Raw genomic sequence first — 12,049 nt, 5'->3', positions numbered from 1 at the left:
CGCGGCGTCGACGGCGTCTCGATCGCGACCGCATCGTTCGCGACGTCGAGCGTCGGGCGATGGCCGCGCGCGCGTCCGATGGCGCCGTGCGCGTGGTCCTGCGCCTCGCGCGGGAGGGAGCGACGCGCGACGTCGTCGTCGACGCGCTCGATCGTCGCAGTACGATCGGGGAGGTGAAACGGCTCGGGATGGCCGACGCGGGATTCGCCGAGGCGGTGGGCTCGGCGTCGGACGCGGTGGTGATTTACGGCGGGCGCGTGTTAGGGGACGACGAGACCGTTTGGGAGACGATCGCGAAGACGACGCGCGGCGTCGCGCGGTACGGCGTCGACGGCGGACGAAGCGCGGGCGCGTCGGGGGCGGGGACGACGATGGACGACGACGGGGTGGAGGAGTACGTCTTACACGTCGTGATTCGGAGAGCGCCGGAGGAGACCGGGGGGGGGGGGCCGACGTCGGCGGAGGCGAAGACGACGGATGACGACCCGGGTGCGGCCGGGGACGAACGATCGGGCGGCGCGACGGGTGCGGACGCGGCGGCGCGGCGCGACGGGGCGAACGGCGCGAACGCGTCGCCGTCGACGAGTTCGCGAGACGACGCGCGCGGACGTCGAGACGCGGAGGACGGACGGCCTGGTTTTGACGCGAGAGATCCGGGAACGCCCTCGGTGTTCGCGAACGCGGTTCCACCGACGCCCGCGTCGACGCCGACGTCGGCGTTCGCGCCGCGCGTGAGCGCGCTTAATCTCGCGGTGAGTCCGTTGATAAACGCGACGTACCAGGCGGCGTACCACGCCGCTTTCGCCGCGCTCTCGCCCGGGGGCGCGGCGACGTCTCCGGGTCCGCCCCCGCTCGGTGAATTCAGCGACTTTTTGGCGACGGATCCGCGAGGAGATGGCGACGGTCGCGTGGTAGCGATGGATCGAAGGCGCGCGGACGCGCGCGTCGATCACGGTCTGCCGCCTGAGCTTAACATTCCGCCCGGCGCTCGCGTACGAGTGGTTCACATTCGCATCGATTTGAAGCTCATCTTGAAGCTCATCGCTATGACTTTGTTCTTGTCTCAAGACGCGAGCGCGCCGAAAGTGATGTTGTACGTCGCGCTCGCCGTCTTTGTCTACCTACAACAGACAGGTGCGCTGAATCCGCTCGCCAGGAGACTCGCCGGAGAGAACGCAGATAGAAACGGACAAAACGGTGAGCCGGGTAGAGAGGGCGCACGCGAAGATGGAGGTGCGAACGGTAACGGCGAGAACGGTCAGAACAATCGCGTTTTCGTTCGTACCAGGGCCACGCACGCCGCGGGATACACGGCGATGCCGCAGTCCGCCCTCGGCGAGGTGAAGATTTTTCTGTACAGTTTCGTAGCGTCAATCTTTCCTTCTTGGTTGCCGCCTCGACTTCACGAGGTGCGCGATGAAAGACCGCACCGAGATTAACGCGCTCTGTCGAGTTCGCTCGCTCATACTGTCAATCAAATGTACTTACAAGAAATGTCTAATCTCTATATATCAACTACCTGTGAGGCAGGTGCATCCTGCCTCCGTTCGACGCATACGTTTTATTATACGCCGCCTTGGAAGCCGAACGCGGCGACAGCGATGTTTCAATTCCCAACTCGAGCTGCGAGTCTTCGCGATGGATGGCGAGCGACTTTTCGAGCCTATCAGCCGGCATCGGCGCCTCCTTCAACTTGCCACCCATGTACCTCTCGTACGCGTACCAAGCGACGCCGACGGAGTTCAATCCGATTCCTAAAATGTTCAATAATCCAGTGTGCACGTGGAACACGACGAGTCCGACCAGTCCTTGAAATATAGACTTGGTCCTCCCGACTACCGAGGTCGTCAGCGCGTCGTTCAACTGCGTGCACAGATACGTCGCGTAGTTCAACACGAACGCGCTCGAGCACGAGCACACGAACGCCAAGACGAATCCAATCTCGGTCAAGTGCGGGTATTTTGCCAGGGCCCGGTGCTCGCCGCACACCAGCATCAGCGCCAGACTCAACGGCGCGCTCCACATCGAGTTGTACAGCAGCAGCGTGAACGAGTCCACGTTGAGCTCGTTCCCGATCTTCCCCACCAAAACCACGTACATAGCGGTGCACAGTGCGCTCGAAAGCGCGACGAGATAGCCCCAAAACGTAAACTCCAGATCCCCCGTCCCCGCCAGGACGCCGCCGAGCGTCGTCACCCACACCGCCGCCTGCACCCGCGCGCTCGCCACTTTCCCCAACATCGCGTAATCGATCAACATCACGAACGGCGTCGTCGACGACTTCAACACGCCGTACATCGGTATGTTTATCATCGACAGCGCCTTCATGTCGAGCACGAGCTTGGCTTGAAACGCCGCGCTCACCAACCCGACGCGTCGGAACGCGCGTCCGTCCAATCGCCCTCGCCGCACCCCCGTTTCCCCGCCCTCCGACCGTCGTATGACGCCAAACCTCTCCAGGCACACGATCGCGCACGCCGTGAACGCCGTCTGCGCCGTGACCAGCGTCGCGGGCAGTCGGAACGCCCACACCGCGAAGATCGCCTTGTTCAGAAACACCGTCGCCACCGACGTCGCGGCGTAGAACGCCGCCGCGGACGCGCCCCGTCGTCGACGCGCCGCCGACGCGCGCGCGCGCGCGGGGCTCATCGGCGCGCGCGCGATCGCGCGCGCCGCCGCCGTCGATCTGGCGCGCGTCGGGGTCGATTCTTTCCGGAGAGTCTCTCGTTTCTTGAGTCATGACTCGTGAAACGCACACGCGGGGTCTTCGGCGACCCATCGCCGGCGACGCCCGCGCCTCGCACGTCGCGACGCGCGCATCTTGGGTAAACACGAACCTGGTAGGACGTGATGAAAGTAAATCACCCGAGCTCGCACATTCTTCGTGCAAAACGTTGTCGTGATTCGCTCGCCCGGTCACCACTCGCGTCGGCGGCGACGCGCGACGGCGCGGCGACGGGGGACGACGTGGACGCGAGAGAAGCGCGCGACGGCGACGCGCGACGACGCGAGCGCACTTCACGCGCGTCCATGGGGTACATACGCAATCGGGACCTCATAGCGGAGGACGAAGCCAATCGAGCTCGCATCGATGAAGCCGCGCGTCGTCGAGAGGGAGACGGAGGGAGCGCGTCGATGCGCGCGCGCGGATCCGAGGGAGATCCCTGGGCAGAGTACGCGGCCGCTGTCGAGAGGATGATCTTCGAGAATCGCTCCGCCGGTCAAAAGCGACGTAGAGCCAGGGAAGCGGCTTTGGGCAGCCCACCGATGATGCGCCGACGCAGGAAACGTGGCGCGGTTGACGGCGGCGAAGACGCGACTGCGACGGCCGCGATCGAACACGACAACCATGTCGATGATATCGCGAGCGATGATGAGGGTGACGCTGCCGGTTGGAACGCGCGTCTCCCCGAGCTCCGCTCGGGCGTTCTCAGGCAGGCGGTTGCGTTCGAGGGCTGGCGCGCGAAAAAGGAGCGGCGGCGATTCGCGAGCCCTGATGTAGTGCATACATTTAAGGCGATGCTATGGTCGGCTGTGCAGCGGCCGTTCGGGTCAGAAAACGACGAATTCATCGACCAAGCATCGAGTTTTGATGACTTTTTGGTCCCAGAGCTCGCGAGCGCGTCGTTAACGGTCGATACATCGTGCCCGATCGGCACAGGCGCATTCTCGGAGGTCTTCATAGGAATCTACGACGGTGACGACGTGATATGTAAGCGGTTTAGGTCGGACGTGCGAGGTCGAGACGTTGAATCATTTTATGTAGACGAATTAGAGAGCGCGCGGGCGTTGAAGACGTGTTCAGGCGTGGCGCCCTTCATCGGAGCGTGCGGGTTGATGCAGTGGCTGATTTGGAAAAACGTGGGAACGATGACGTTGGAAAATGCGTTGGATCTCGGAGACAACGCCCTGGCGATGGTACGGAAGACGTTGAATCGAGAGGAGAGCGACGTGGCGACGCTGCGATTTCTGGCGCGAGAAATGTTTGAGGCCACAGCGAGCGTGCACGGGTTTGAGTTCATCCATCGCGATATCAAGCCGGCGAACGCGATTACTCACAATCGCGTTGACAAGATCAGTGCTACGCATGTATCCCCGCGGGTTATTGTGTCCGATGGAGAGACACATAGAGATGCTTTCCTCGTCGCAGGGACCACCAGTGAACGATTCGATTTCAATCGCTTCCTGTATTTCCTCCACGGTCATTCCCATTCGTTCCGCGGCACTCTTCAAAGCCTTTCCAATCACGCGTCGTCGTCTGTATCGTTTGAAAACCTCGTAAATCGGACCGAAGGGTGATAAAAGTTGTCTCAGATGATTCGCAATTTCATTCGCCGGGAGCGCGCGGGGTCTGATTCGAGCGTTCCCTTGTTCTCCTTGTTCTCCTTGTTCTCCTCCATCCGCGTCGTCGCCACCTTCGTTCGTACCATCCTGACCATTCTCACCTTCGCCGCCGCCGTCGTCGTCAGCTGCAGCGATCTGTACGTCGCCGCCGTCTACGCCTTCATTTTCTTCATCCGCCGCATCCTCGATTTCAACATCCGCGTCGTCCTCCACCGGGCTCTCATTTTGAACATTTTCATCATCATCATCGTCGTCGTCGTCGTTATCCTCATCGCCATCCTCATCGCCATCCTCATCGCCATCCTCATCGCCGTCTTCTTCGACTTCATCGAACCATCGTCCTAAAACCTGTCGAGCGATTTGATCCGAGACCTCCCCCACACCCTCTTCGCCATCCACGACTTCAAACAGTCGACTCTCTCCAGCTACCACTTCATCCAGGCTCTGTAATCCAGACAGGTTCACTCCGGTGATGATATCCTCCCCGGCGTCGTCTTCGCGTTCTGGAATTCTTCGTCGCAACCGTCCCCACTTCGAGTCCACAATTTCGCGATTTTCATCATTCGCCGCTTCAACATTCGTTATCAAAAACGCTCCTTTAATCCAGTGTTCGTAGCCGCACACCCTTCGTAGTTCTGCGCTCATGAGGATGAGTTTCGCCTCCAAGGCGGCGCTAAACGTCGCGTGCGTGCCTAGAATGAATCCAACGCTCACCATTGCCGCGAGTTCTGCTCCGGTGAAGGACGACATGAGCTCACACCTCGCGGGATAGAATGTGTGGTTCGTGTTCGAGCACGGCGATGAAATCCACCGATGGGAACTCTTTGGAGAGTTCGTTGAGCGCTTTGGCGCACGCGTTCAAGTCATTCAACATCAAAGCCCGTGGATTCGCCTCAAACAGGCGAATCGCATCCACGGCGGGGATATTCATACGACGATGTATGTACGCGATCAGCCATGATCAATCATCCTCATCGAGCCCTCGACCTCTTTGGTAACGTTTTGCGTTGTCCAGCAATCAATCACCTCAAGTCCTCGAGTTCACACCCCACGACGACGACGACCGATGACGTACCGTACAGTGCGCCTGGCCAGATTCATCACTCGAGATTCTGTTCACGATTTCCGCGCGTCGGCGCGTCGCGACGAGCATCGCGTCGGCGCGTCGGCGTCTGACGATCGATGTGTCGACTTTTCTCGGAAGTGGCGATTGGTGTCGACACGCGCGCGCGTCGTTGTTACGCCGCGATCGCGCGTTCCGAGCGCGCGGAACGTCGAGGAATGACGAAGAACGTCGCGTGGTGATGCGTTTTGCGACCGCAACGCGCGGATCGATCGAGAATGCGCCCGCGCGGGGATCGATCGGTGGCGCGATGATGCGATGACACTTAAATCGAGACGCCGAACGTCATTGTGAGACGCGCAGAAAGCGGCGGCGTCGGCATCGTCAACAATGCGGCGGAAGAAGAAAGGATCTGGCTTCACGAATAGTAAGAAAAAGAAACTGGACGCGGTATCGAACGCGGCGCGGCGCGATGAGCAAGGACTTCCGGTACGTCGATGGTGAACGAAATCGTGTTGATACTAATCGGTCTTTCTCGGACGACGCAGACGACTGTAGCGAAGGCGAAGCGAACGGTGGGCGATGACGGATCTTCTTGCTGTCTGGAGTGCACGAAGATGCTCGCGCAGGACAAGTTTAAAGACGACTACGTACAGACGTGTGTGGATTGTTGCGATCGTGCAGCGCAGAACTACAAGCGACGGAAACTTGCTCACGCGGCGGCACCTGAGCGCATTGATTCGAAGCGAGTAACGGCCATGAAAGACGATCGCGCGACGGACGAGCGATCGGCGACGTATCCTCCGCATGTACATTTTACTAGAGATACGCAGGTGTTCGATGCAAAGATTTTGTTCCCGATAGGAGCGCCTCTCGATGATGTGCTTGCGTGGTCACAAACGTACGACCGATTAAACCAACGAGAGTACGCTCGCGTCGCGTTCGTTCGAAAATTTCAATTAGAAAAATTCAAACGAAGCCACAAAGGAAAGGGAACGTCTTGGATACACAAATATACTGGTGCGAAGCTCTGTTTGAGCGGCGAGAACGCGGTTAGCTTTCTGCGTCGTGCGGCCAAAGAATTCATATTAACCTCGCCGCGCGAGGCGCAGCCGATCGACGCCGATTTTCAATCGGCGGATGGCCAGTCTGGAACTTTTTTGGAATTCAGGCACCGGCTTACGAAGATATTCGTTCAAGGATTATCCGATTCCACACCTGAACTCGCGTCTCGCATCGTGCGTAAGTATTGGAAGGCGTGTTTGTGTTGGTCTGCCTCTGCGCAAGCAACGGCACCAGCAAGAATGCGCGCTTGGGAAGACTTTTCTGGAGTGGCTTTGCTGAAATTTTTAGGTGGCACCTGTCGCGTCGCGGGACTCATCCCGGATCTTTTGGCAGATCTGTACGTAAGCAAATTCGAAGAAACAGATTACCTGGAGTCCGAGTACAAAGTTTATTCGAGCGCCCGGTTTGTTTGCGTGATTCCACCGCGGGATGTCGGCAATCGCCGCATGCGCGGTGCGGTTTGGAGTGCACTTAAATTTGGTTACCGATGGCTTAAAGATGCTGAAGATTCTAGCGAAGTGCACGTCGCGCCTTTTGAGGGACAGCTGCATACGGTGCAGAATTCGTTCGAGTCGATGGGTGGTGGATCGCATCTCGTCCCTCCCGAGCGTTACTTCGGCGAATGCTACGACAGTCGTATCGTCGAGCACATTCGTTTGGAAGGGTTCGAAGAGGAGTCTCGCTCACGCACAAACTCGTCGTATACGGGTTTGATGATTCAGAACGACAGTGGGCAACGTCGCGTTTCCGGTAATTATACGCTTCTCGTGCACATCGATGCGACTACCAACATCATTTGGAGCACGGACACGCACCTCTATTTCGGTGGCTTTTCTCTCGCCGGCGTCCGCTTCGCGGACATGATGGCTATCGGCGACGACACGTCCATCCAGCAAGTCAAGCGCGACGACAAGCTGGTGTCCGTCTCCAACAGCTTGCTTTCCGGCTCTGCCACCATTCAAGCTTGCGCGGTCAATCTTCGCCGGTACGTGTACCGCGCCGACCCACTGAAGCACCAAGTTGTCATCGACGGCGCCGCCGCCGACGCCACCGCCGTCGCCGACACCAACACGCTTACGGGATCAGAATGGGACGCGACGGACCACCGCCGCAAGTCTTCTGGTATCGAGCACGCTTTGAACGCGATTTGCATCAACCGCGTCCTCGAGGAGAAATTTCCAGCTGCACTCACAGGTCTCGCGCTTTCACCGTCCAAAGTTGAGCGTCTAGCGGACGTGGCAGACGCTGAAGCACGTCTCGCCGCCAAAGTTATATATCTAAAGACTCAGATTGCTGTCGGTGCTTTCGATGTCTCATTGTATTCAAGCGAGGGTCTGGCGAAACACGTAGCGAGTCGCCCACGAAACGTCGTTGGACAATCCATCCGCATCGACAGCGCTGACTTGTTCAAAACGCCGAAGCCGCCGTTCCCGACGTGCAAGGGTGTTTTTTTTCTGCAGCAATGGGCTCCTGACATAATACCGCCACGGAAATTGCGAAAAGAAGTCGATCGTCGACGTCAACAGGAGCACGATTCATAGTGCTCACTTGCGACACTCCGAGCATTTGAGATCTTGATACTCGTTGACGCTTTGCGGCGCCGACCACATCACGTTGGCGAACGGCATCGTCGTCCCGGTCAACTCCATTCATTCATAAACCCGATATATTTGATTTGATACAGTATTTTTGTAATAATACGCCGCCGAGCTCACTCTTCCCGAACGTTTGTTCCTTTTCGATAAGGCAGACGTCGGCGCTCGATCCCGGTCGCCGCACTCGAAGCGTGAGCACGGACACGAAACGCACGCACGTCCCCATCCCATCCGCCCCCACCCCCCCGGTCTCGTTCACATCGCTCCCGATCAACACGCTCTCCCCACTCCGCACCTCGATCAACAGATCCTCCAAATTCTTCGTCCCGCGCGCGCGATCGAATCGACTCGCGTCCACCCCGCGCGCCGTCAACCACCCACCCAACGTCCCCGTCGTCGCCCCCTCGCACGCGAACCGCGTCATGCGTTCATACGTCCGCGGCGTCGCGCCCACGTCCGCCGTCATCGCTCGCGCGTTCCCACGCGCGCGCAAACGCCGCCGACGACGTCGACGCGCCCGCGTCGCCATCAACCACGAAGCATCGCGGCGAAACCTTGACGAATAGTTCGGCGACGTCGACACTGCTACCGGTGATGCGTAGCACGTCAAAAAAATCCGTACTGTACGCGTCGTATGTTGTGGGGGCGGCGATTGATGCTGCCGTCCCCCAACACAGACAGCCTCCCGCCAGAGGCGCGAGCGACGAGGAAATTTCGCTTTCGGACGAACTCGCGAACGCGGCTTCGACGCCTCGCGAAATACGGCCCCGACAACATCTAAACGACTGGCATCTGGGGACGTCGGGCTCGAACACGTCAAGAATGTCTGGTGCAACGCGTCGTAATCGCGATTCGAGCACGACGGCGTCTCGCATCGCATGAATTAGTCCATTGGCCAAACTCACCGCGTCGGAACCGCTGATAATGTCTAACTCGTTGTCGATTCCTTGCACTTCTCGTAACCGCGCGACATCGTTAATCACCGCTAATCGCCCGGCGATGAATACGTTTTCTCCTGTCACCGGCGTACACAACCACTGTATAAACGGCTCAAATTCGGTGACGGATTCGAGGTCCGGCAAGCACGCGCGAGCGATGCTTTCGTGCAGCTCGACTCCATCTGGAATCTCTGGTCCGTCGTATCTTTCCCACGCGTACGACATGCAGTACGTCAGAGGTCGCACGCGCGGTACGTTTCTCGTTCTGAGCTGCACCATGTCGCCACGTCACCGAGTGAAGGCGGCGCGCGCCGCTCGCTTCGACTCGTCTCGTCAATGGTGACGTACATCATAGGGTCGATTCGCGTGTGGCCAATTTACTGCAGTACACCACGAAATGCACAAAATGTCCTGAGTCTTATGGTTTTTAGGTACTCGAGAACGACGACGATGGAGCCACAACGCGACGCGCGGAAACGAAATTGAGTTGCGCATTATCGTTTACACATTGCACGTCTCTAACGAATGACGCACGCGTTCGTGGCTGCGCAGCATCGGCTGCATGTCGACGATTTCCGCGAACCGCTTCTCGAGTGGCTCGATCTCGATTCGTCCCATCGCGAAACGTTCATCAACAATCGCAGTCGGGTGGAGCTTGGACTCGGTCCGGGTTTGTAACGACACAAATGTACGCCCGCATCGCTACTCTCATCGACGTCCTCACGCTCAGCAGTAGTTTTGACGTTGAAGTGTATTCAATCTGCATACCACATGTGGGCATGAAACGCGCCAAAACCCACGATCGCGCGCAAATGCAAGTCTTAAAATACCATCTGCGAATTGTCAACGCGCAAAACTCGACGTCGTCCACGGCGCGCGTCCAAAAGCACCCTGAAACCGGGCGCAAAGGGCAGACGCTAACGGTTTCCTTGTCGCATCCTTTGCACCATGGACGACGCGGTGTCGCTTCCCGACGTCCGACACCGCGTCACAACGCACGCGCGACGTGCGATACGTCTTTTTATGGCATTGCCGACCACCCAACCCGCGTCTGGCGCGTCGTGGAGTGACGAACGCGCGCTCCATCACGAGCATCGTCCCAACGCCGCACCGTCGCGGCGTGATAGCGCATTCACCTGACACACTATGCTAACGCGTCACTCCGCGCGCGCCGACGGTCGCACGCGCGGTCGCGCGCGTCGTGCCGATGCATCGCATATATTCTAGGTCACGTACAGCGAGCGTATCCATTGCCTCGTCGTCATCGCAGCGCTAGTGTCCCGAGTGCGCCGCGGGCGATGCACATGAGGTGAGTTTTTGAGCGTAAATCGCCACGGCGCGCATAGCGCGTGACGCGTCATCGCGCGTTTGAGACGCGTGTCATGTACGTGCAATACGTCTACACATGTTAATGTGCGTTTTGCGTCGTGCTCGCCCGCGTCGCGTCGCGTTGACGGCGCAAACCGAATCAAGACATTTGCGCTGTGTATTTTTCAAACTTTGCGTTCGATACCGTCGACGCGGTCTCGGGGCCTCGCGCGCGCTGTACATGGTGCGTCAACTGTTTCCTATCCATTCGCGACTGACTCGTGTCACTAGACACCGCTTGAGATGGTAGTTTCAGTCGCCATAGCTCCGTGGAGCGCACTCACGTCAGCACCCCCGCACATCATGGCGCGCAAAGTGTCGCGCGCGACGCGGTCGGCAAATGGGCGGCTCGCCCATGATGAACGTCACCGGCGATGGCTTCATCGTCGACGGGACGCACCAGCGCTCGTCCCCGCTGAACGAGTCGATGATGATCGTCAAGACGTGGCGGCGGCGGCGCCGCAACCGCAAAGGTTCCTCCAACCCGCGACACGCCGCACGGCAACCGCGATGCGGTATCCGGCCGCGCGCACGAATCACAAACTCGCTCCCGATGCGATTGGCGTCGAGCAATTCTGCGTGCAGCCGTGCGCTCGTGAGCGCACGATATCGCGGCTCCACGCGGTGGTCCGATATCGCAGCCGGCGGAACCTCGATACGGTACAGCGTCGTCGCGTCGAGGTTGAGAGTTTCATTCATGGAGCGGAGAACGGCAAATGTTCCAAGATGCGCGGCATTCCTCATTCGCAAGCCGAGCGCTTCGCGTTCATATCGCGAGCGATGCGTACGATGCGGCGGTTGCGACGCGGCGATGAGGCCGCCAAGGATCACCGCGCCGCCGACGCCGAGCGTGCGCTTTTGGAGCAACCACTATCCAATCAGCGCGACGACGTACTATTGACCGGATATGATCGCGATGAAACTATGAAACCTAGTTACCCGTACGAGATCTCGTCGCCGACGGGGATGCTCAAGACGTTGACAGAGGGCGAGTTTACCCGGGATTGCTTTTACGCGGCGAACAATGAAAAACCATCGAATTGGTCGCTCGCAGAATTTTGGAAGTTTTTAAAGCACGAGTGCGGCGTATCGATGTCGGGTGTGGATTTGAGTAAAATTAAATGGGTATGCATCGAACTGTGTTGCGGCTATGGGAACATGTCGCTCGCCATGGCTGAGAGATTTGAAGACGTCGTCGTTATTGCGATTGATCTCAACGAAAAGTTGCTCTCTCGACGCGCCGCGGCGCACAAAAGAGTCAAGTTTCTTCAAGTGGATATTCTTCGCGCGATGCAAGTGACGCGCCTTAAAACACTGCTCGCTGGTCGCTTGCTGCACGTGCATTCGTCGCCGACGTGCAAGAATTACTCGAAATCGAAACGGCCATATCGAGCGAGACTCCTCGACGAGGGCCGAGCCGACGTCGTCGCGATGGAATACCTCGAAGCCGACATCTTCGTGCAAACCAACATGGACATTATACGCACGCTCGACCCCGTGACGGCGTCGGTCGAAAATCCAAACAACGATACCGATGGGTTGGGGTCGCGGCGCGATTTACTCGTAGACGTCTACGGCGCGCTCGCGTGGCTCGCGAAATGGACGCTTTCGTACTGTCACTTTAACAAAGGGCTCGTGCGCAAAGATACGGATTTCTACGTGACGCGCAATTTGCA

At 58.7% G+C, this 12,049-nt stretch overlaps 8 protein-coding genes across 8 annotated transcripts; 4 read left to right on the top strand and 4 right to left on the bottom strand.

Annotated features, from left to right (window-relative positions):
• Positions 1–59: 59 nt before the first annotated feature.
• OT_ostta09g03440 (unnamed product) lies at positions 60–1,439 on the top strand (the record flags this gene model as incomplete). Its single annotated transcript, XM_003081281.2, has 1 exon — positions 60–1,439. The coding sequence occupies one exon, from the start codon at positions 60–62 to the stop codon at positions 1,437–1,439; it is 1,380 nt and encodes a 459-aa protein (XP_003081329.2).
• A 76-nt stretch (positions 1,440–1,515) lies between these two features.
• Positions 1,516–2,649, bottom strand: OT_ostta09g03430 (Triose-phosphate transporter domain; the record flags this gene model as incomplete). The annotated part of the gene is made up of 1 exon (XM_003081280.1): positions 1,516–2,649. One exon carries the CDS (start codon positions 2,647–2,649, stop codon positions 1,516–1,518), a length of 1,134 nt encoding a protein of 377 aa, XP_003081328.1.
• A 381-nt stretch (positions 2,650–3,030) lies between these two features.
• OT_ostta09g03420 (Protein kinase, ATP binding site) lies at positions 3,031–4,299 on the top strand (the record flags this gene model as incomplete). The annotated part of the gene is made up of 1 exon (XM_022983406.1): positions 3,031–4,299. The coding sequence occupies one exon, from the start codon at positions 3,031–3,033 to the stop codon at positions 4,297–4,299; it is 1,269 nt and encodes a 422-aa protein (XP_022839675.1).
• An 11-nt stretch (positions 4,300–4,310) lies between these two features.
• On the bottom strand, positions 4,311–5,094 carry OT_ostta09g03410 (unnamed product; the record flags this gene model as incomplete). The annotated part of the gene is made up of 2 exons (XM_022983405.1): positions 4,311–4,445; positions 4,477–5,094. 2 exons carry the CDS (start codon positions 5,092–5,094, stop codon positions 4,311–4,313), a joined length of 753 nt encoding a protein of 250 aa, XP_022839674.1.
• Positions 5,095–5,098: 4 nt separating this feature from the next.
• Positions 5,099–5,275, bottom strand: OT_ostta09g03400 (unnamed product; the record flags this gene model as incomplete). The annotated part of the gene is made up of 1 exon (XM_003081278.2): positions 5,099–5,275. One exon carries the CDS (start codon positions 5,273–5,275, stop codon positions 5,099–5,101), a length of 177 nt encoding a protein of 58 aa, XP_003081326.2.
• A 629-nt stretch (positions 5,276–5,904) lies between these two features.
• On the top strand, positions 5,905–8,013 carry OT_ostta09g03390 (unnamed product; the record flags this gene model as incomplete). The annotated part of the gene is made up of 1 exon (XM_003081276.2): positions 5,905–8,013. One exon carries the CDS (start codon positions 5,905–5,907, stop codon positions 8,011–8,013), a length of 2,109 nt encoding a protein of 702 aa, XP_003081324.2.
• A 112-nt stretch (positions 8,014–8,125) lies between these two features.
• OT_ostta09g03380 (unnamed product) lies at positions 8,126–8,596 on the bottom strand (the record flags this gene model as incomplete). Its single annotated transcript, XM_003081275.2, has 1 exon — positions 8,126–8,596. One exon carries the CDS (start codon positions 8,594–8,596, stop codon positions 8,126–8,128), a length of 471 nt encoding a protein of 156 aa, XP_003081323.2.
• Positions 8,597–10,883: 2,287 nt separating this feature from the next.
• Positions 10,884–12,049, top strand: OT_ostta09g03370 (tRNA (guanine-N-7) methyltransferase; the record flags this gene model as incomplete). The annotated part of the gene is made up of 1 exon (XM_022983404.1): positions 10,884–12,049. A coding segment is annotated over one exon (1,166 nt), but the record flags the coding sequence as incomplete, so codon positions are not given.

Source organism: Ostreococcus tauri, assembly GCF_000214015.3.
Source record: "Ostreococcus tauri WGS project CAID00000000 data, contig chromosome 09, whole genome shotgun sequence".
NCBI lineage: Eukaryota > Viridiplantae > Chlorophyta > Mamiellophyceae > Mamiellales > Bathycoccaceae > Ostreococcus > Ostreococcus tauri.
Note: the sequence above shows the minus strand (reverse complement) of the source record. Positions and strands in the feature narration are given on the sequence as shown.